Source organism: Leiobunum rupestre, chromosome 1 (genome assembly GCF_980474605.1).
Source record: "Leiobunum rupestre chromosome 1, qqLeiRupe1.1.hap1, whole genome shotgun sequence".
NCBI lineage: Eukaryota > Metazoa > Arthropoda > Arachnida > Opiliones > Sclerosomatidae > Leiobunum > Leiobunum rupestre.
Window position 1 is genome coordinate 8,854,969 of NC_143384.1, and position 24,045 is coordinate 8,879,013.

The 24,045-nt window shown below is 48.7% G+C and overlaps 1 protein-coding gene across 1 annotated transcript in view; it reads right to left on the reverse strand.

The window, feature by feature from the left end:
* LOC149960541 (uncharacterized) overlaps positions 1-24,045 on the reverse strand; it is an 80,591-nt gene that overhangs the window by 42,799 nt on the left and 13,747 nt on the right. The window contains exons 5-9 of the mRNA XM_090174792.1: positions 22,017-22,073; positions 21,717-21,821; positions 18,910-19,031; positions 1,166-1,221; positions 791-843 (exon numbers count right to left, since the gene is read on the reverse strand). Coding sequence (XP_090030918.1) covers positions 791-843; positions 1,166-1,221; positions 18,910-19,031; positions 21,717-21,821; positions 22,017-22,073 — 393 coding nt within the window. The remainder of the gene's footprint in view (positions 1-790; positions 844-1,165; positions 1,222-18,909; positions 19,032-21,716; positions 21,822-22,016; positions 22,074-24,045) is intronic.

The window sequence follows — 24,045 nt, forward strand, 5'->3', positions numbered from 1 at the left end:
CGTTACTTCAGACATCAATTTCATAAATATCTAGCACAGGGTCGTAGGAACCGGGAGGGGCAGGAGGGGCAACTAATGTCATTGTCCCCTCCAACCTTGGGTCAGTTGAAATCTTCAAAAGGTTCAAATTATAATTTTAAAAGCATATACAGTTTAAAGAACCTTAAATGTGTTTAAATTTCCGCCTTTTCCCGCCAATTTACATAGTAGTAACAAGTACACATGCATTCGGAGAGGCTACACTCCATTAAAAATTAAAAACCATTCTCCAGATCCCTTTTCGTTTATCTTTGCCCCCTCTAACTTCTAGAACGTTCCAACGCCCCTGATCTAGCATATTATTTGATAGGAATTAAGGGGCGCCTTGAAGACCCGTGGCCCTCCTGCATTGCGGGGTTTGCCGGCGCATATTTACGCCACCACCCACCAGTTGCCTATTTTCGTTGCCTGATAACGAGTTCATGGTGGTCACATGATTAAGTGCTAAACAAGATAGTGTAGTATTTTGGCTTATGATCAGTGACTTGGAATAATGTCATGATGACTGTTTAAAGGTGTGGCTTTGCTGCGACGTATGCCTACGAAGCTATGAGCAGTGGCGTAACTAGGAACTCCGGCCCCTCCCCCCCGCAAAAAACGACTCGGAGCCCTTTTAAATAGCACCGATTTAAATCATAAACGTTTGGGGGCCCCTAGTTCTCGGGGTCTGCTGGGGCGCTATTTAGCCTATGAGCAAGCACCGAATGGACGCGTACGAACGTAAGAGCAAAAAATATTTAATTTGACTCACTTATCGGCCTGGGATGGATAAATTATTTCTCCATAATTAAGAAATTCTCCGCTCTGGAAAATAAACACATCATTTTTCTGTTATAAAAGTTGCATTAGAAATGTGAAATATATATTTGACGAGAGAGGTATTCAGCTACGAAAGTTGACTTGAGCCTAAGGTGGTACCTTGGGTATTAGTCTAGCTGATTATTATAATTATTATTAAATGAGGTTTACGCAAACGCCGTGTTTGATATGCCATCAACTATCAGAAAGTAAAATATATTTTACAAACGTTTCTACCAAACTGCGCAACCACTACTGAAGTAGTAGTAGAGTTGGGTCTGAAAACGCTCTCTTTGTCCTATAGAAGTAATCACGAATGTTTTCTTACCTTAGCGTATGCAAATATTTCCCGAATCTTAACTGGAGATGATGGTACACAGATATCTGTAATACAATAATTGTCGTAATTGTTAAATTTCTTTCAGTTTCTTGCATTGTTGTAGGAACCAGGGAAAGGCAGTGGGCACTGCCCTTCCGAATATGTTATGGGGCCGAGAAACTATATTGTAAGTGCCCCTTCCAACTTATTCACCGGTTCAAAACATTAAATTAACTAGTAAAAGATGTTAAATACTTACTGAACCAAAAATTTATAAAATTTTTAGTTTTCAGTAAATATTGGTTTTCTATCAAATTATAATCAAGATTTATAAATTTCTATATTATATTTTGTGTTAATTATCACCTTTAATTTATCTGTCTTTAAACCCGTTTCTAGGGCTCTATCTCGAGGTACGGAAAAGGAGGAGCTACCCGATTTTCCCCAAATTGTTTCAAACGCAGTTGTGCCCCTTCAAGCACGTTATTTTGGCGCCACGAAAGTCTGTCCTCCAAAACTTGGTTAAAGTGACTGCCTTCCGTGGCACCGAATGAAAACTCAGAATTAACATCTCCTTCTGCGTTGAGTTTGCAAGTTTTCTCCCCACTGACAAGTGAGTGCAAGGAGCTGTTGGCTCGCGTGGCATGAAGGGCTTGACACCACCCTCCTACGCATAGTAGCCCGGCCAAGGGGGGTGCATTCAGCGTATCGCGGCTAGAGAGCTGCAACGGAGCGGAAATTATTCCGTTTCCGCGGACTCCGTTCCGTTCCGCGGCGCTGGAATGGAATCGGAGCTAATTTATAAGAAAGTAGAGGAACGGAATGGAATCGGAGCAAATTTCCGAAAATTTGTTGTATCGGAACGGAATCGGAGCAAAATTCCGAAAAATCGTTGTAACGGAACGGGATCGGAGCAAATTTCCGAAAAATCTTTGTAACGGAACGGGATCGGAGCAAAATTCCGAAAAATCTTTGTAACGGAACGGGATCGGAGCAAAATTCCGAAAAATCTTTGTAACGGAACGGGATCGGAGCAAAATTCCGAAAAATCTTTGTAACGGAACGGGATCGGAGCAAAATTCCGAAAAATCTTTGTAACGGAACGGGATCGGAGCAAAATTCCGAAAAATCTTTGTAACGGAACGGGATCGGAGCAAAATTCCGAAAAATCTTTGTAACGGAACGGGATCGGAGCAAATTTCCGAAAAATCTTTGTAACGGAACGGGATCGGAGCAAATTTCCGAAAAATCATTTTAGCGGAACGGGATCGGAGTAAAATTTTCCAAAACCTTTGTAATAGAACGGGATCGGAGCAAAATTCCGAAAAATCGTTGTAACGGAACGGGATCGGAGCAAATTTCCGAAAAATCTTTGTAACGGAACGGGATCGGAGCAAAATTCCGAAAAATCTTTGTAACGGAACGGGATCGGAGCAAAATTCCGAAAAATCTTTGTAACGGAACGGGATCGGAGCAAAATTCCGAAAAATCTTTGTAACGGAACGGGATCGGAGCAAAATTCCGAAAAATCTTTGTAACGGAACGGGATCGGAGCAAAATTCCGAAAAATCTTTGTAACGGAACGGGATCGGAGCAAAATTCCGAAAAATCTTTGTAACGGAACGGGATCGGAGCAAATTTCCGAAAAATCATTTTAGCGGAACGGGATCGGAGTAAAATTTTCCAAAACCTTTGTAATAGAACGGGATCGGAGCAAAATTCCGAAAAAAACGTCATATATTGAAGCATGGACACTGTTTTCATTTCTCTCTTGGCTGCTGATTGGGTCTCCCACTTTTCCAGACAGTGAGATCATGATCCCCCTTCTTCACCGGCTCGTGGGAAACATAACTGCAACTGAAGCCTTTTTCTCTACGACAACGTTGCGTACATCAATGCGCAGAATCGCAAAAGGTACAAAGGCCGTTTAGCGAAAAGGGGGAATAAATTGGCGGGGTGACCCAGCTTGCGGTAAAGTTTTAGTTTTACATTCAATTCAATATAAATAATAATTGTTTCTGTAAATTTCTGTATTCAGGTAAATAAAATAATTTTTCCTCATTTTTAAGACTATAGACTCTTAAACGCGCCTTCCCAATCGACCGCCATTACCTTACAGTCTACGGGGAGGGTGATGAGAAAACCGGTTTTGGGGGATGAAATTTCTGCGGTAGAGGGCTGGCTCGTTGGTTGTCTGTACGATAATGGCGGCGCCCAGTAAACGTTTCTAAAAAGAGTGTATACTGAGGGAAAGCAAAATATTAAACGGGAGCGGAAACTGAGCATTAAGTAATAAGCCCCATTTTCATGCTCGCTGGTAGTGGATAAAACTCGTCAAAATTTGCTTCCGCCTCTCGCAAGTGTGAAAATAAAGCTAAAATATCTGTTTGAAACAGATCGACGCGGAAAGTGATAAAGTGTATAGCTGAAGCGGATTTTGTCGATTTTTACCCGCTACCAGCGAGCATGAAAATGGGGCTTTATAGACGATTAATGAAACGGAGCGGAACACGAACGGAAGTAATATCGGAGAAACAAACGGAGCGGAAACGGACGGAAAATATTGACGATAAATGAAACGGAGCGGAAACGGACCGAAATGATAGGCGACAAACAAAACGGTGCGGAAACGGATGGAAAAAATGGGCTTGAAATAAACCGTAGCGGAAACGGACGGAAATATTGGGCTAGAAATAAACCGGAGCGGAAACGGACGGAGATATTGGGCTAGAAATAAACCGGAGCAGAAACGGACGGAAATAACGGACGATAAACAAAGCGGACCGGAAACGGACGGAAATAATAGGCGAGAAACTAAACGGACCGGAAACGGACGGAAACAACGGACGAGAAACAAAGCGGACCGGAAACGGATAAATGTACCATAACGGGAAACAAAACGGAGCGGAAACGGTGTGGTATTTTCGCTACTCTGCAGCTCTCTAATCGCGGCGATCGTCTCTCTTATTTTGACCAAGGGGAAAAAACGCGCAGGAGCGTGGCATGAGGGGCTTGACACCACCCTCCTACGCATAGTAGCCGGGCCAAGGGGGGTGCATTCAGCGTATCGCGGCGATCGTCTCTCTTATTTCGACCAAGGGAAAAAAACGCGCAGGAGCGTGGCATGAAGGGCTTGACACCACCCTTCTACGCATAGTAGCCCGGCCAAGGGGGGTGCATTCAGCGTATCGCGGCGATCGTCTCTCTTATTTCGACCAAGGGAAAAAAACGCGCATTAGCGTGGCATGAAGGGCTTGACACCACCCTCCTACGCATAGTAGCCCGGCCAAGGGGGGTGCATTCAGCGTATCGCGGCGATCGTCTCTCTTATTTCGACCAAGGGAAAAAACGCGCAGGAGCGTGGCATGAAGGGCTTGACACCACCCTCCTACGCATAGTAGCCCGGCCAAGGGGGGTGCATTCAGCGTATCGCGGCGATCGTCTCTCTTATTTCGACCAAGGGAAAAAAACGCGCAGGAGCGTGGCATGAAGGGCTTGACACCACCCTCCTACGCATAGTAGCCCGGCCAAGGGGGGTGCATTCAGCGTATCGCGGCGATCGTCTCTCTTATTTCGACCAAGGGAAAAAAACGCGCAGGAGCGTGGCATGAAGGGCTTGACACCACCCTCCTACGAATAGTAGCCCGGCCAAGGGGGGTGCATTCAGCGTATCGCGGCGATCGTCTCTCTTATTTCGACCAAGGGAAAAAAACGCGCAGGAGCGTGGCATGAAGGGCTTGACACCACCCTCCTACGCATAGTAGCCCGGCCAAGGGGGGTGCATTCAGCGTATCGCGGCGATCGTCTCTCTTATTTCGACCAAGGGAAAAAACGCGCAGGAGCGTGGCATGAAGGGCTTGACACCACCCTCCTACGCATAGTAGCCCGGCCAAGGGGGGTGCATTCAGCGTATCGCGGCGATCGTCTCTCTTATTTCGACCAAGGGAAAAAACGCGCAGGAGCGTGGCATGAAGGGCTTGACACCACCCTCCTACGCATAGTAGCCCGGCCAAGGGGGGTGCATTCAGCGTATCGCGGCGATCGTCTCTCTTATTTCGACCAAGGGAAAAAAACGCGCAGGAGCGTGGCATGAAGGGCTTGACACCACCCTCCTACGCATAGTAGCCCGGCCAAGGGGGGTGCATTCAGCGTATCGCGGCGATCGTCTCTCTTATTTCGACCAAGGGAAAAAAACGCGCAGGAGCGTGGCATGAAGGGCTTGACACCACCCTCCTACGAATAGTAGCCCGGCCAAGGGGGGTGCATTCAGCGTATCGCGGCGATCGTCTCTCTTATTTCGACCAAGGGAAAAAAACGCGCAGGAGCGTGGCATGAAGGGCTTGACACCACCCTCCTACGCATAGTAGCCCGGCCAAGGGGGGTGCATTCAGCGTATCGCGGCGATCGTCTCTCTTATTTCGACCAAGGGAAAAAACGCGCAGGAGCGTGGCATGAAGGGCTTGACACCACCCTCCTACGCATAGTAGCCCGGCCAAGGGGGGTGCATTCAGCGTATCGCGGCGATCGTCTCTCTTATTTCGACCAAGGGAAAAAACGCGCAGGAGCGTGGCATGAAGGGCTTGACACCACCCTCCTACGCATAGTAGCCCGGCCAAGGGGGGTGCATTCAGCGTATCGCGGCGATCGTCTCTCTTATTTCGACCAAGGGAAAAAAACGCGCAGGAGCGTGGCATGAAGGGCTTGACACCACCCTCCTACGCATAGTAGCCCGGCCAAGGGGGGTGCATTCAGCGTATCGCGGCGATCGTCTCTCTTATTTCGACCAAGGGAAAAAAACGCGCAGGAGCGTGGCATGAAGGGCTTGACACCACCCTCCTACGAATAGTAGCCCGGCCAAGGGGGGTGCATTCAGCGTATCGCGGCGATCGTCTCTCTTATTTCGACCAAGGGAAAAAAACGCGCAGGAGCGTGGCATGAAGGGCTTGACACCACCCTCCTACGCATAGTAGCCCGGCCAAGGGGGGTGCATTCAGCGTATCGCGGCGATCGTCTCTCTTATTTCGACCAAGGGAAAAAAACGCGCAGGAGCGTGGCATGAAGGGCTTGACACCACCCTCCTACGAATAGTAGCCCGGCCAAGGGGGGTGCATTCAGCGTATCGCGGCGATCGTCTCTCTTATTTCGACCAAGGGAAAAAAACGCGCAGGAGCGTGGCATGAAGGGCTTGACACCACCCTCCTACGCATAGTAGCCCGGCCAAGGGGGGTGCATTCAGCGTATCGCGGCGATCGTCTCTCTTATTTCGACCAAGGGAAAAAAACGCGCAGGAGCGTGGCATAAAGGGCTTGACACCACCCTCCTACGCATAGTAGCCCGGCCAAGGGGGGTGCATTCAGCGTATCGCGGCGATCGTCTCTCTTATTTCGACCAAGGGCAAAAAACGCGCAGGAGCGTGGCATGAAGGGCTTGACACCACCCTCCTACGCATAGTAGCCCGGCCAAGGGGGGTGCATTCAGCGTATCGCGGCGATCGTCTCTCTTATTTCGACCAAGGGAAAAAAACGCGCAGGAGCGTGGCATGAAGGGCTTGACACCACCCTCCTACGCATAGTAGCCCGGCCAAGGGGGGTGCATTCAGCGTATCGCGGCGATCGTCTCTCTTATTTCGACCAAGGGAAAAAACGCGCAGGAGCGTGGCATGAAGGGCTTGACACCACCCTCCTACGCATAGTAGCCCGGCCAAGGGGGGTGCATTCAGCGTATCGCGGCGATCGTCTCTCTTATTTCGACCAAGGGAAAAAACGCGCAGGAGCGTGGCATGAAGGGCTTGACACCACCCTCCTACGCATAGTAGCCCGGCCAAGGGGGGTGCATTCAGCGTATCGCGGCGATCGTCTCTCTTATTTCGACCAAGGGAAAAAAACGCGCAGGAGCGTGGCATGAAGGGCTTGACACCACCCTCCTACGCACAGTAGCCCGGCCAAGGGGGGTGCATTCAGCGTATCGCGGCGATCGTCTCTCTTATTTCGACCAAGGGAAAAAAACGCGCAGGAGCGTGGCATGAAGGGCTTGACACCACCCTCCTACGAATAGTAGCCGGCCAAGGGGGGTGCATTCAGCGTATCGCGGCGATCGTCTCTCTTATTTCGACCAAGGGAAAAAAACGCGCAGGAGCGTGGCATGAAGGGCTTGACACCACCCTCCTACGCATAGTAGCCCGGCCAAGGGGGGTGCATTCAGCGTTTTCGCGGCGATCGTCTCTCTTATTTCGACCAAGGGAAAAAAACGCGCAGGAGCGTGGCATGAAGGGCTTGACACCACCCTCCTACGCATAGTAGCCCGGCCAAGGGGGGTGCATTCAGCGTATCGCGGCGATCGTCTCTCTTATTTCGACCAAGGGAAAAAAACGCGCAGGAGCGTGGCATGAAGGGCTTGACACCACCCTCCTACGCATAGTAGCCCGGCCAAGGGGGGTGCATTCAGCGTATCGCGGCGATCGTCTCTCTTATTTCGACCAAGGGAAAAAAACGCGCAGGAGCGTGGCATGAAGGGCTTGACACCACCCTCCTACGCATAGTAGCCCGGCCAAGGGGGGTGCATTCAGCGTATCGCGGCGATCGTCTCTCTTATTTCGACCAAGGGAAAAAAACGCGCAGGAGCGTGGCATGAAGGGCTTGACACCACCCTCCTACGCATAGTAGCCCGGCCAAGGGGGGTGCATTCAGCGTATCGCGGCGATCGTCTCTCTTATTTCGACCAAGGGAAAAAAACGCGCAGGAGCGTGGCATGAAGGGCTTGACACCACCCTCCTACGCATAGTAGCCCGGCCAAGGGGGGTGCATTCAGCGTATCGCGGCGATCGTCTCTCTTATTTCGACCAAGGGAAAAAACGCGCAGGAGCGTGGCATGAAGGGCTTGACACCACCCTCCTACGCATAGTAGCCCGGCCAAGGGGGGTGCATTCAGCGTATCGCGGCGATCGTCTCTCTTATTTCGACCAAGGGAAAAAACGCGCAGGAGCGTGGCATGAAGGGCTTGACACCACCCTCCTACGCATAGTAGCCCGGCCAAGGGGGGTGCATTCAGCGTATCGCGGCGATCGTCTCTCTTATTTCGACCAAGGGAAAAAAACGCGCAGGAGCGTGGCATGAAGGGCTTGACACCACCCTCCTACGCATAGTAGCCCGGCCAAGGGGGGTGCATTCAGCGTATCGCGGCGATCGTCTCTCTTATTTCGACCAAGGGAAAAAAACGCGCAGGAGCGTGGCATGAAGGGCTTGACACCACCCTCCTACGAATAGTAGCCCGGCCAAGGGGGGTGCATTCAGCGTATCGCGGCGATCGTCTCTCTTATTTCGACCAAGGGAAAAAAACGCGCAGGAGCGTGGCATGAAGGGCTTGACACCACCCTCCTACGCATAGTAGCCCGGCCAAGGGGGGTGCATTCAGCGTATCGCGGCGATCGTCTCTCTTATTTCGACCAAGGGAAAAAAACGCGCAGGAGCGTGGCATGAAGGGCTTGACACCACCCTCCTACGAATAGTAGCCCGGCCAAGGGGGGTGCATTCAGCGTATCGCGGCGATCGTCTCTCTTATTTCGACCAAGGGAAAAAAACGCGCAGGAGCGTGGCATGAAGGGCTTGACACCACCCTCCTACGCATAGTAGCCCGGCCAAGGGGGGTGCATTCAGCGTATCGCGGTGATCGTCTCTCTTATTTCGACCAAGGGAAAAAAACGCGCAGGAGCGTGGCATAAAGGGCTTGACACCACCCTCCTACGCATAGTAGCCCGGCCAAGGGGGGTGCATTCAGCGTATCGCGGCGATCGTCTCTCTTATTTCGACCAAGGGCAAAAAACGCGCAGGAGCGTGGCATGAAGGGCTTGACACCACCCTCCTACGCATAGTAGCCCGGCCAAGGGGGGTGCATTCAGCGTATCGCGGCGATCGTCTCTCTTATTTCGACCAAGGGAAAAAAACGCGCAGGAGCGTGGCATGAAGGGCTTGACACCACCCTCCTACGCATAGTAGCCCGGCCAAGGGGGGTGCATTCAGCGTATCGCGGCGATCGTCTCTCTTATTTCGACCAAGGGAAAAAACGCGCAGGAGCGTGGCATGAAGGGCTTGACACCACCCTCCTACGCATAGTAGCCCGGCCAAGGGGGGTGCATTCAGCGTATCGCGGCGATCGTCTCTCTTATTTCGACCAAGGGAAAAAACGCGCAGGAGCGTGGCATGAAGGGCTTGACACCACCCTCCTACGCATAGTAGCCCGGCCAAGGGGGGTGCATTCAGCGTATCGCGGCGATCGTCTCTCTTATTTCGACCAAGGGAAAAAAACGCGCAGGAGCGTGGCATGAAGGGCTTGACACCACCCTCCTACGCACAGTAGCCCGGCCAAGGGGGGTGCATTCAGCGTATCGCGGCGATCGTCTCTCTTATTTCGACCAAGGGAAAAAAACGCGCAGGAGCGTGGCATGAAGGGCTTGACACCACCCTCCTACGAATAGTAGCCGGCCAAGGGGGGTGCATTCAGCGTATCGCGGCGATCGTCTCTCTTATTTCGACCAAGGGAAAAAAACGCGCAGGAGCGTGGCATGAAGGGCTTGACACCACCCTCCTACGCATAGTAGCCCGGCCAAGGGGGGTGCATTCAGCGTTTTCGCGGCGATCGTCTCTCTTATTTCGACCAAGGGAAAAAAACGCGCAGGAGCGTGGCATGAAGGGCTTGACACCACCCTCCTACGCATAGTAGCCCGGCCAAGGGGGGTGCATTCAGCGTATCGCGGCGATCGTCTCTCTTATTTCGACCAAGGGAAAAAAACGCGCAGGAGCGTGGCATGAAGGGCTTGACACCACCCTCCTACGCATAGTAGCCCGGCCAAGGGGGGTGCATTCAGCGTATCGCGGCGATCGTCTCTCTTATTTCGACCAAGGGAAAAAAACGCGCAGGAGCGTGGCATGAAGGGCTTGACACCACCCTCCTACGCATAGTAGCCCGGCCAAGGGGGGTGCATTCAGCGTATCGCGGCGATCGTCTCTCTTATTTCGACCAAGGGAAAAAAACGCGCAGGAGCGTGGCATGAAGGGCTTGACACCACCCTCCTACGCATAGTAGCCCGGCCAAGGGGGGTGCATTCAGCGTATCGCGGCGATCGTCTCTCTTATTTCGACCAAGGGAAAAAAACGCGCAGGAGCGTGGCATGAAGGGCTTGACACCACCCTCCTACGCATAGTAGCCCGGCCAAGGGGGGTGCATTCAGCGTATCGCGGCGATCGTCTCTCTTATTTCGACCAAGGGAAAAAAACGCGCAGGAGCGTGGCATGAAGGGCTTGACACCACCCTCCTACGCATAGTAGCCCGGCCAAGGGGGGTGCATTCAGCGTATCGCGGCGATCGTCTCTCTTATTTCGACCAAGGGAAAAAACGCGCAGGAGCGTGGCATGAAGGGCTTGACACCACCCTCCTACGCATAGTAGCCCGGCCAAGGGGGGTGCATTCAGCGTATCGCGGCGATCGTCTCTCTTATTTCGACCAAGGGGAAAAAACGCGCAGGAGCGTGGCATAAAGGGCTTGACACCACCCTCCTACGCATAGTAGCCCGGCCAAGGGGGGTGCATTCAGCGTATCGCGGCGATCGTCTCTCTTATTTCGACCAAGGGAAAAAAACGCGCAGGAGCGTGGCATGAAGGGCTTGACACCACCCTCCTACGCATAGTAGCCCGGCCAAGGGGGGTGCATTCAGCGTATCGCGGCGATCGTCTCTCTTATTTCGACCAAGGGAAAAAACGCGCAGGAGCGTGGCATGAAGGGCTTGACACCACCCTCCTACGCATAGTAGCCCGGCCAAGGGGGGTGCATTCAGCGTATCGCGGCGATCGTCTCTCTTATTTCGACCAAGGGAAAAAAACGCGCAGGAGCGTGGCATGAAGGGCTTGACACCACCCTCCTACGCATAGTAGCCCGGCCAAGGGGGGTGCATTCAGCGTATCGCGGCGATCGTCTCTCTTATTTCGACCAAGGGAAAAAAACGCGCAGGAGCGTGGCATGAAGGGCTTGACACCACCCTCCTACGCATAGTAGCCCGGCCAAGGGGGGTGCATTCAGCGTATCGCGGCGATCGTCTCTCTTATTTCGACCAAGGGGAAAAAACGCGCAGGAGCGTGGCATAAAGGGCTTGACACCACCCTCCTACGCATAGTAGCCCGGCCAAGGGGGGTGCATTCAGCGTATCGCGGCGATCGTCTCTCTTATTTCGACCAAGGGAAAAAAACGCGCAGGAGCGTGGCATGAAGGGCTTGACACCACCCTCCTACGCATAGTAGCCCGGCCAAGGGGGGTGCATTCAGCGTATCGCGGCGATCGTCTCTCTTATTTCGACCAAGGGAAAAAACGCGCAGGAGCGTGGCATGAAGGGCTTGACACCACCCTCCTACGCATAGTAGCCCGGCCAAGGGGGGTGCATTCAGCGTATCGCGGCGATCGTCTCTCTTATTTCGACCAAGGGAAAAAACGCGCAGGAGCGTGGCATGAAGGGCTTGACACCACCCTCCTACGCATAGTAGCCCGGCCAAGGGGGGTGCATTCAGCGTATCGCGGCGATCGTCTCTCTTATTTCGACCAAGGGAAAAAAACGCGCAGGAGCGTGGCATGAAGGGCTTGACACCACCCTCCTACGCATAGTAGCCCGGCCAAGGGGGGTGCATTCAGCGTATCGCGGCGATCGTCTCTCTTATTTCGACCAAGGGAAAAAACGCGCAGGAGCGTGGCATGAAGGGCTTGACACCACCCTCCTACGCATAGTAGCCCGGCCAAGGGGGGTGCATTCAGCGTATCGCGGCGATCGTCTCTCTTATTTCGACCAAGGGAAAAAACGCGCAGGAGCGTGGCATGAAGGGCTTGACACCACCCTCCTACGCATAGTAGCCCGGCCAAGGGGGGTGCATTCAGCGTATCGCGGCGATCGTCTCTCTTATTTCGACCAAGGGAAAAAAACGCGCAGGAGCGTGGCATGAAGGGCTTGACACCACCCTCCTACGCATAGTAGCCCGGCCAAGGGGGGTGCATTCAGCGTATCGCGGCGATCGTCTCTCTTATTTCGACCAAGGGGAAAAAACGCGCAGGAGCGTGGCATGAAGGGCTTGACACCACCCTCCTACGCATAGTAGCCCGGCCAAGGGGGGTGCATTCAGCGTATCGCGGCGATCGTCTCTCTTATTTCAACCAAGGGAAAAAAACGCGCAGGAGCGTGGCATGAAGGGCTTGACACCACCCTCCTACGCATAGTAGCCCGGCCAAGGGGGGTGCATTCAGCGTATCGCGGCGATCGTCTCTCTTATTTCGACCAAGGGAAAAAAACGCGCAGGAGCGTGGCATGAAGGGCTTGACACCACCCTCCTACGCATAGTAGCCCGGCCAAGGGGGGTGCATTCAGCGTATCGCGGCGATCGTCTCTCTTATTTCGACCAAGGGAAAAAAACGCGCAGGAGCGTGGCATGAAGGGCTTGACACCACCCTCCTACGCATAGTAGCCCGGCCAAGGGGGGTGCATTCAGCGTATCGCGGCGATCGTCTCTCTTATTTCGACCAAGGGAAAAAAACGCGCAGGAGCGTGGCATGAAGGGCTTGACACCACCCTCCTACGCATAGTAGCCCGGCCAAGGGGGGTGCATTCAGCGTATCGCGGCGATCGTCTCTCTTATTTCGACCAAGGGAAAAAAACGCGCAGGAGCGTGGCATGAAGGGCTTGACACCACCCTCCTACGCATAGTAGCCCGGCCAAGGGGGGTGCATTCAGCGTATCGCGGCGATCGTCTCTCTTATTTCGACCAAGGGAAAAAAACGCACAGGAGCGTGGCATGAAGGGCTTGACACCACCCTCCTACGCATAGTAGCCCGGCCAAGGGGGGTGCATTCAGCGTATCGCGGCGATCGTCTCTCTTATTTCGACCAAGGGAAAAAAACGCGCAGGAGCGTGGCATGAAGGGCTTGACACCACCCTCCTACGCATAGTAGCCCGGCCAAGGGGGGTGCATTCAGCGTATCGCGGCGATCGTCTCTCTTATTTCGACCAAGGGAAAAAAACGCGCAGGAGCGTGGCATGAAGGGCTTGACACCACCCTCCTACGCATAGTAGCCCGGCCAAGGGGGGTGCATTCAGCGTATCGCGGCGATCGTCTCTCTTATTTCGACCAAGGGAAAAAAACGCGCAGGAGCGTGGCATGAAGGGCTTGACACCACCCTCCTACGCATAGTAGCCCGGCCAAGGGGGGTGCATTCAGCGTTTTCGCGGCGATCGTCTCTCTTATTTCGACCAAGGGAAAAAAACGCGCAGGAGCGTGGCATGAAGGGCTTGACACCACCCTCCTACGCATAGTAGCCCGGCCAAGGGGGGTGCATTCAGCGTATCGCGGCGATCGTCTCTCTTATTTCGACCAAGGGAAAAAAACGCGCAGGAGCGTGGCATGAAGGGCTTGACACCACCCTCCTACGCATAGTAGCCCGGCCAAGGGGGGTGCATTCAGCGTATCGCGGCGATCGTCTCTCTTATTTCGACCAAGGGAAAAAACGCGCAGGAGCGTGGCATGAAGGGCTTGACACCACCCTCCTACGCATAGTAGCCCGGCCAAGGGGGGTGCATTCAGCGTATCGCGGCGATCGTCTCTCTTATTTCGACCAAGGGGAAAAAACGCGCAGGAGCGTGGCATGAAGGGCTTGACACCACCCTCCTACGCATAGTAGCCCGGCCAAGGGTGGTGCATTCAGCGTATCGCGGCGATCGTCTCTCTTATTTCGGCCAAGGGAAAAAAACGTGTAGGAGCGTGGCATGAAGGGCTTGACACCACCCTCCTACACATAGTAGCCCGGCCAAGGGGGGTGCATTCAGCGTATCGCGGCGATCGTCTCTCTTATTTCGACCAAGGGAAAAAAACGCGCAGGAGCGTGGCATGAAGGGCTTGACACCACCCTCCTACGCATAGTAGCCCGGCCAAGGGGGGTGCATTCAGCGTATCGCGGCGATCGTCTCTCTTATTTCGACCAAGGGAAAAAAACGCGCAGGAGCGTGGCATGAAGGGCTTGACACCACCCTCCTACGCATAGTAGCCCGGCCAAGGGGGGTGCATTCAGCGTATCGCGGCGATCGTCTCTCTTATTTCGACCAAGGGAAAAAAACGCGCAGGAGCGTGGCATGAAGGGCTTGACACCACCCTCCTACGCATAGTAGCCCGGCCAAGGGGGGTGCATTCAGCGTATCGCGGCGATCGTCTCTCTTATTTCGACCAAGGGAAAAAAACGCGCAGGAGCGTGGCATGAAGGGCTTGACACCACCCTCCTACGCATAGTAGCCCGGCCAAGGGGGGTGCATTCAGCGTATCGCGGCGATCGTCTCTCTTATTTCGACCAAGGGAAAAAAACGCGCAGGAGCGTGGCATGAAGGGCTTGACACCACCCTCCTACGCATAGTAGCCCGGCCAAGGGGGGTGCATTCAGCGTATCGCGGCGATCGTCTCTCTTATTTCGACCAAGGGAAAAAAACGCGCAGGAGCGTGGCATGAAGGGCTTGACACCACCCTCCTACGCATAGTAGCCCGGCCAAGGGGGGTGCATTCAGCGTATCGCGGCGATCGTCTCTCTTATTTCGACCAAGGGAAAAAACGCGCAGGAGCGTGGCATGAAGGGCTTGACACCACCCTCCTACGCATAGTAGCCCGGCCAAGGGGGGTGCATTCAGCGTATCGCGGCGATCGTCTCTCTTATTTCGACCAAGGGAAAAAAACGCGCAGGAGCGTGGCATGAAGGGCTTGACACCACCCTCCTACGCATAGTAGCCCGGCCAAGGGGGGTGCATTCAGCGTATCGCGGCGATCGTCTCTCTTATTTCGACCAAGGGAAAAAAACGCGCAGGAGCGTGGCATGAAGGGCTTGACACCACCCTCCTACGCATAGTAGCCCGGCCAAGGGGGGTGCATTCAGCGTATCGCGGCGATCGTCTCTCTTATTTCGACCAAGGGAAAAAAACGCGCAGGAGCGTGGCATGAAGGGCTTGACACCACCCTCCTACGCATAGTAGCCCGGCCAAGGGGGGTGCATTCAGCGTATCGCGGCGATCGTCTCTCTTATTTCGACCAAGGGAAAAAACGCGCAGGAGCGTGGCATGAAGGGCTTGACACCACCCTCCTACGCATAGTAGCCCGGCCAAGGGGGGTGCATTCAGCGTATCGCGGCGATCGTCTCTCTTATTTCGACCAAGGGAAAAAAACGCGCAGGAGCGTGGCATGAAGGGCTTGACACCACCCTCCTACGCATAGTAGCCCGGCCAAGGGGGGTGCATTCAGCGTATCGCGGCGATCGTCTCTCTTATTTCGACCAAGGGAAAAAAACGCGCAGGAGCGTGGCATGAAGGGCTTGACACCACCCTCCTACGCATAGTAGCCCGGCCAAGGGGGGTGCATTCAGCGTATCGCGGCGATCGTCTCTCTTATTTCGACCAAGGGAAAAAAACGCGCAGGAGCGTGGCATGAAGGGCTTGACACCACCCTCCTACGCATAGTAGCCCGGCCAAGGGGGGTGCATTCAGCGTATCGCGGCGATCGTTTCTCTTATTTCGACCAAGGGAAAAAAACGCGCAGGAGCGTGGCATGAAGGGCTTGACACCACCCTCCTACGCATAGTAGCCCGGCCAAGGGGGGTGCATTCAGCGTATCGCGGCGATCGTCTCTCTTATTTCGACCAAGGGGAAAAAACGCGCAGGAGCGTGGCATGAAGGGCTTGACACCACCCTCCTACGCATAGTAGCCCGGCCAAGGGGGGTGCATTCAGCGTATCGCGGCGATCGTCTCTCTTATTTCGGCCAAGGGAAAAAAACGCGCAGGAGCGTGGCATGAAGGGCTTGACACCACCCTCCTACGCATAGTAGCCCGGCCAAGGGGGGTGCATTCAGCGTATCGCGGCGATCGTCTCTCTTATTTCGACCAAGGGAAAAAAACGCGCAGGAGCGTGGCATGAAGGGCTTGACACCACCCTCCTACGCATAGTAGCCCGGCCAAGGGGGGTGCATTCAGCGTATCGCGGCGATCGTCTCTCTTATTTCGACCAAGGGAAAAAAACGCGCAGGAGCGTGGCATGAAGGGCTTGACACCACCCTCCTACGCATAGTAGCCCGGCCAAGGGGGGTGCATTCAGCGTATCGCGGCGATCGTCTCTCTTATTTCGACCAAGGGGAAAAAACGCGCAGGAGCGTGGCATGAAGGGCCTGACACCACCCTCCTACGCATAGTAGCCCGGCCAAGGGGGGTGCATTCAGCGTATCGCGGCGATCGTCTCTCTTATTTCGACCAAGGGAAAAAAACGCGCAGGAGCGTGGCATGAAGGGCTTGACACCACCCTCCTACGCATAGTAGCCCGGCCAAGGGGGGTGCATTCAGCGTATCGCGGCGATCGTCTCTCTTATTTCGACCAAGGGAAAAAAACGCGCAGGAGCGTACTACGTCAAAAGTTCTCGAGTCCTCTGTGGATCTAATAAAGCGGTAGGGCTCATATGATATTTACGTTTGTCTGTCCTTGGATTTATTTGTTTAAACCACCATATAAACGAGGCAAGCATTTTTTCGAACCAAAATATAAAGGTATAGATTTAGTTATATATATAAATATATATTAATATGTTATTAAATATAAATTATAATTAATTTAGAAATAATCATTTATTTCAATTATTAATTTGAACTATTTTTATTTTCAAATAGATGAAAAGTGTAACAATTTTGCACGCCTTGCTTCGCGTCAAAAGTTATAGGGATTTTCTGTACGCGGGAATTCTTGTTTCTTCTCTCTCTGGAATTTGTGACGTCCAAAGCTTGAGGCACGCCTCGTCTTCCCGCCAAAAATGGGTTCCCCCCCCCCAAAAACCGGCGCCCGGCGCATCCGCGTGAGCCAGCCTTAGCGTGCGGCAAGCATTTTTACGAACCTTGTAGCCCGGCCACCTGGAATAAGGTGACTTGGGCCTAAGGTGGTACCTCGGGTATAAGCCTAGCTGATTATTTTTATATTGCCTGCTCTATTACAATATCACTCATTTCGCGCAGCTCTGTAATTTGTAAGTGACCCCACACTTTCCAAATGTCTTGGCTGAGCCAGTATCGATTACTGAAAATTTTTAGAGTGATAATAATTGACGCTCTGAAAATTTGTGGTAATCGGTGTAAACTCTAGTTGAATATTTTTCACGTAAGATAGATGCTCTATAATAATTCCTTAATCGTCAAAATCACTTTGAAACCATTCTATAATAACTCTGAAATCATTCTGTTTTCAGTCTTGAAATCATTTTGTAATCCACCCAGTACCACTCTGTAATCGCTCAAAAATCATTGTGTAATTATTTTGAAATTATTCTGCAATAATTCTACAATAATTCTGAAATTAATCTTAAATCCATCTGAAATCAATCTGAAATCATTCTGAAATCATTCTGAAATCAATCTGAAATCAATCTGAAATCAATCTTAAATCAATCTGAAATCATTCTGAAATCAATCTGAACTCATTCTGAAATCAATCTGAAATCAATCTGAAATCATTCTGAAATCAATCTAAAATCATTCTGAAATAATTCTGAAATCAATCTAAAATCATTCTGAAATCAATCTGAACTCAATATGAAATCATTCTGAAATCACCCTCTCGTCAATTTCCTGCTATACTCAGTTGCAGGTTGAGAAAGACAAAATTTCTAGTACATTTGACGGAAAGATACTAGCAAGAATTTCCGGTAAATGAGCGGCCGGAATTTCGAATTTGGCCTGTTTACGGTATAATTTTTAAGTATACCTGCGCGCGTTATATATAATTTTGGAATATACCGTCTATTTCGTTAATTAATTAACATAGATACGATTTAAAAACAGTTGCAATAATTTATTATTAGTACAACAAAAGAGGCATAAATACAAAAAAAATCCGTTTGGCGGGTCCAGGGTATGTATCGAAAAGATAATACCGAGATTACCACGTAAACTTGCGATTTGGTGATTGTTTTGGAGCATAATACTAAAAATACGCTATAATGAAGCTCAGAAATTATAATCGACATAATAAATGTATATTTATTGATCTCTTTGAAATTTAATAATAATCAGCTAGGCTTATACCCAAGGCGGGCCTAAGTCATCAAGCGACTTTTGACATAGACATTTCTGAAATCGATTAAAATAACACAGGAAGTCAACAGAAGATATAGGCGGAAGTCGAAATTCCCGCAGCAGATTTACCGGAAATTCGTGCTAGTATGTTTCCGCCAAATGTACTAAATATTTGACCTTTCTTGACCTGCAACTATAAGTATATTTGTTAGGCGATTAATTAAAATATATTCATTAATATCCCTCTGTTTGAGAACAATAGTAGCATCAAGGCTGTAAAAAGCATCACCATTTATAATTTACCGCTTGTAAAATCTTAAAATAACATTGCATATATATTTATATAATATTTACTGATTTATAAAACAAATTTTTCCCTTGCAACTATTATTTCATCGAAATGTCTTTTAAAAATCCAGCTATAGCGTGCAGACGTACATGTTTCAAGTGAATAAAATATATATATACATTTACTTCTATTCACAGTTGCTAGAAAGTTATAAGGTGAAATATTATTTTAAAGGCTTTCGTCTTAATGCTTTTTCCAGCTATAAATGAGTTTTGAGCGATTTATACAATTTCCTCAGAATATGCGCGTAGAAAATAATATTCAATGAGGAAATATTATTTGATTTAAGAATTGCCACCTACCTAGACTTCGTTTTCGCATTCCCCAAAGGTAAATTTCTTGTTCGCCAGTTCCAGCTGTTAAATCTTCGAGGGTTCCCTGCATATTACCACTTTGAACCCATTTATCCAAGTACTTTTCAGTTCTATTAATAACCGAACATATACATTAATATTTAACATCACCCCTATAGTAACCATATAATAAGGCGTAAATTTATAGTCAATTCAAAATATAATTATCATCATGAATGCAACTGAGAAATATTGCAAGCTTTCTGGGAAAGATATTTTGATAAGGTTCGCCTGGCGTTCAAATTTCAAACTGTTGGAAATGTTCTAATTGCAAGCGATCAAATTTAAAAACGAAAATAATGTCAAATGATAGTTTGTAAAACTTTATTCGTTTCATCAGAATACTTTATATGTATACACTTGGAATGTCTAAGGTAGACTGTGATGCACCTGATGATTCTCATTGAAACGGGCTTGGTTTACAACCGAGATTTTCGCTCGTGAAGTAGTTTAAAGGGGAATTGTCACCAAAACCAAAATTTACGAGGTTTTTTTACAGAATGATAGAAAATATATTAATGATTATGTCCCTGAAATTTTATAGTTATTGGAAAAGTATTTAAAAAGTTAAGCAACTTTTTCCGCAACCTAAATCAAACGGCTCCAAAAATTTCAAAAATCGCGGTTGCACCTTTATAGCGCTTTCCATACGAACCTTGGGTTGAACCTACGTGCAGCGCCAAAAGAATGAAGCGGCAAAAATTTGAGAAAGGGCGGCGTGTAAGGCATTTTAAAAACAAGATAAACTACAATCTACGAATATAACTTGGTTAAAAAGCTAAGGAGAATGTCGTAGCAGACGACAGTTCCGACCGAAAATCGATAAAACCGGGGAAAATAATATTTCGTTCACGAGATGGCGCTGCAGGTAGGTTCAACCATGCGGTTTTGAGATTCTCGAATTGGGGGGGATAAAACACGAAATTTGGTTGCTCATAATAAATCAAATACTGGAAACATAATCATTACATTTTTTGTATAACCATTTTCGGACGTCCTCTATCCATTTAAATGGTTTTTAACCAATTTTAGGGTGGTGACCTCGGTGGTGACAATTCCCCTTTAACTTCCTTTAAGCCTTGCCCGTTTATCTAGACGCATTCGAAGCACTGTGCCAACTTAGACAACTTCCTGTTTTCTTCCATATTATATTTATATTTTAATCGAATGTTGAGGTTTGTAACAAATTATTTATATATCTCTTCGATAGATTTAGTCCGTGAGCCAGTCAAGTTAGCTGTACCAAATGGGCGCCCCAAGGTTTGATCACATTTTCAAATAGGCCTACCCCCAAGGGTCATGGGGAAATTGGTCGACATTCGTGGGGGGTAGCTTTCCGCCCAAAAGGGGGGATGAAATTCCAAAATTGGATTAAATATCACGTTTTTAAGCCTTGTTACCTCCAAAACTAGTAGCGATATAGATCTGAAAATCATTATATTGGATAAGCAACCACCCGTAGAGTAAGGCATGTTCAGTGATGTATTGCCATAAAACGCACCGTTCTGGAGTTAGAATGGATGAAAAGCATTGAAAAATATTAATGACGTCACTCAAATCTAAGCATGCGTTCTAAAATATTTTATCGCTTTTTTTTTGAGCTCGTATCTCCTTATCTAATTACTTCAGAGTATAAATAATCACATCATTCGATAGGCCATCTTACGTACAACAAGTCATGTTCAGTGACGTAGTGCAATATAAAGAGCCGATCGGGAGCTATTTGGTTGCAAAATGGTAAAAAAAATACCTTTTTTCGAATCGCTCAAATCGAACGTTTTTGAAACTTTTCATAACATTTTCGAATCATACGCCTACACTCTAGGTCATTACAACACTTTTCCGACATTCAAAGCGGTAATTTAACCCCCATTTTACCCCCAAAAGGGAGTGACTTGATGATTGGTTATTACACCCATAGCTCAAGATGTCTTTTAGTGGCGGATACAGAAAAAACTCAAGGGGGGGGGGGCCTTGAGTTTTTTCTGTATCCGCCACTGCCTGCTTTTAAAGGAATAATACGCTTTTCGGAAGACCCCTACCATTTTAGAGATTACTTCAAACCACCCAAAGTCATAAAAGGGAGGCTAGGAAGCGGACAATATTGAAACCTTTGGTTTCCTAAATACCAAAAGTAGCATAAGACCCAAAAGTGTGTCAGAACGGTATAGTAGTTAATGAAAGATTTTTCGCAAAGTTAAAAAGGGAAACGAAGGGGGGTCGGAAAATACGTCATCAAAATCGAGGTACTCCAGCGCCGCCGAGTGAGGCGTTTTAGAACGTATGTCTACGGGCGAGTAAATCGAAGAGAGAAAATCGTGCCAGACCATAGACTAAATGTTGCTAGTACTATTCCAACTAGTACGTAGGTTACGTAGTCTATAGTGTGACAAGGTCTCACTAGAAATTTTAATAGGCGCGAAGGTACATCTGACACACTTTTGGGTCTTATGTTACTTTTGCAAATACTAAATGAATCTTTCATTGATAACTAAGTTTTTGGTAATTTACAAGAATGTATTTAATTCTGCTTAGAGGATTTTAACATTGGAGCGAAACCCCCTCAGGTTTTTAAAAATTAAATCAGCCAGGAATCTCATTGGTTCCCTAAAACTGACGTCTAAAGACATGATTTTGTGCCGGGGAACAATTCGACCAAGATGACCGCTGATCGGCTCAACATAATCATTATCCCAAAATATAATTAAATCCATTCTCGGTATTTATGGCTCATAGCACTCAACTGAGGGACTTACTCTGAGATCGTTTCGTTCCAGTTCTCTTGTTTGGCCAAATATTTGCACCACATTTTCGAGTGCACATCGTGCGACAAATCGAAAGGTGAGGAAGACGCAGTCCAACTGTAAATAATTGACAACATAAATTTCAACTGTTTCAATTGGTATTTAAAGGAACACAACGGCGTTTGTATTTAACCAGTTTCACGCGCTTGTTTCCAGAATATGGTCGTATCTGCTACCACGCGGTAAATCCGGAAATAATTTTTTCAAACGCCGGTGTTGCCCTTTAATATGATTATTTAAAACAACACTCACATTAATGAAAATTTCACATGCTGTAATGTGGTTGCTTGGATGTCTTCACAGAATGAACTAAAAAATTTAGTTTTTACAACATTATAGCTTAATAGCTTTGAAAATATCAAAACATAGCATTTTTATGCTTAGCGCCTTTTGAAAAGTTTTATTTTCGAGCACGCGCCAAAAAATAGTTTCAAATCTCTGGCTGACGGCTGCCAAGATTATCTCCGCAGAGGGTATATTGACGCACAGATCACCTACCCCAAGAAGGACTTGCATCAACCTCGAAAAAAGTGTCTAAAAAGTGATGCGGCTTTTTTTTTACAGCAAACAGAATGTAGCACGTGAAATTTCTTTATAAAATAAAAATGTCGTGCGCAAGCCAGCTTCTACAATTCACATTTTATTCCCGCGCGGGTTCGTCTTTGTACCTATAAAACTGACTCTACTTACCGTGAGATGGCGCACTCTTAAAAAAGCCGGATCACATTCGAGATATAAAAAAATGAAATTACTGCCAGCGATACATTTCCCTCTGGGGATAGGTGGTCTGTGATTGACACTATTGAAAGCTCACCGTATTTGACTAGAAGTCTTCAAGTAAGACTCGAACCATAGAGTAAACCATTCACATATAGAGTGGAAGAACCTATCGAAGCGCATGAAACATTAATCCTAACGGGCCAGCTTGTTTTCGAGGCGTGAATAAATATAGTCCGAAAAGTAATGGTGTTGTTTTAAATTTTTAGAGTAAAAACTTACTTTTTTATTCAGATACTGTACATTTACTTCAGGCCTCCTTGTTTATTTCACACCTCGAAAACCAGACGTTGCGTACGAAAAGAGTTAACAAGTTTCGCTGATAGCCTTCCACACTATGTGAGTTGTTTAGTTTTACTCTGTGCGTCCGCTGAAATAGGCTTTTAAATCTCACGCTGATGGCTTCTAAGTTCTAACCCTAAAGCCGAGATGGCTGTCCGAGTGGCTGTCTCGATTAGTGGATCTTAAAATTCATTTTGCGCGTGAAAATACGCCACCATGTTAGGGTATACCTCACATTGTGAAGGTACTGTCACGCGCAAAAACTTAATTATGAAATCGGTCAATAGGTGTTTCAATAAAATACGGGAGTCTCATGTGATAATGTTTTCTCTACGTCACTTAGCTGTAGCTCTTGAAGGTAGAGAGAACGAACTGAGACCCTTCGGAATCTGAATCCCGCGTGCAAACCTCACATGCAAGTAAAGCACGTATATCACTTCCGCTCGTGACGCGGATAAAAACATTTTTCTTCTAATTTTTTATTGTTTTATTTTATTTGTAGCCTGCTCGTAGCATCATAGGCATACGTCATAGCTTAGCATAGCCTTGAAACCGCTACCACGACATTAATTTCACGTCGCAGATCCTGAGGCAAAACGCCACACGATCCTTCGAAATAATCACGTGACCGCCATGGGCGTCTTATGGTCATGGCGGACCTATACGCGTTATCGTGGAAACGAACACAAGCCACACCCACGAGCAAGCTACAAATAGAAACACCTATTCTTCTGAAAACTGGTGTCTCCAACAAACCAACTCTATTGAAATTATTCTATAATTGACTTCAAGTACATCTTACTTCCCGTTTCAGCTACTCCCAACTTGTCGCTCAACTATTCCGACTCGACTGCAGCCAGGGGCGAAGCCAATTGACATGGGGCCCAGGGTTCAACATGAAAAAGGGGTCCCCACCCATTAAGGTCAACTTAAACAAGTTCAGACTCTTACTAAATTCTAAACGTTTCAGATTTTAATTAATTTGGTTAAAATTATGACTACACAAAGCTTTGAAAGAACTAAGATATATTTCGAAATAAGTTTGGATGGCGATGAAAATATGACGTCTGCTAAACCCATTGAGTTGGGAACCGGCTTGGAAATAAGGTTTTTTTTTTTAACTGACCCTTGTGACCTTCAGACCCCTACATTTACCATTATTTAAGTGGTCCTTGGGCCAGTGACCCCTTGCTCTTATGTGTGTGTCCCAATATTAGAAGAA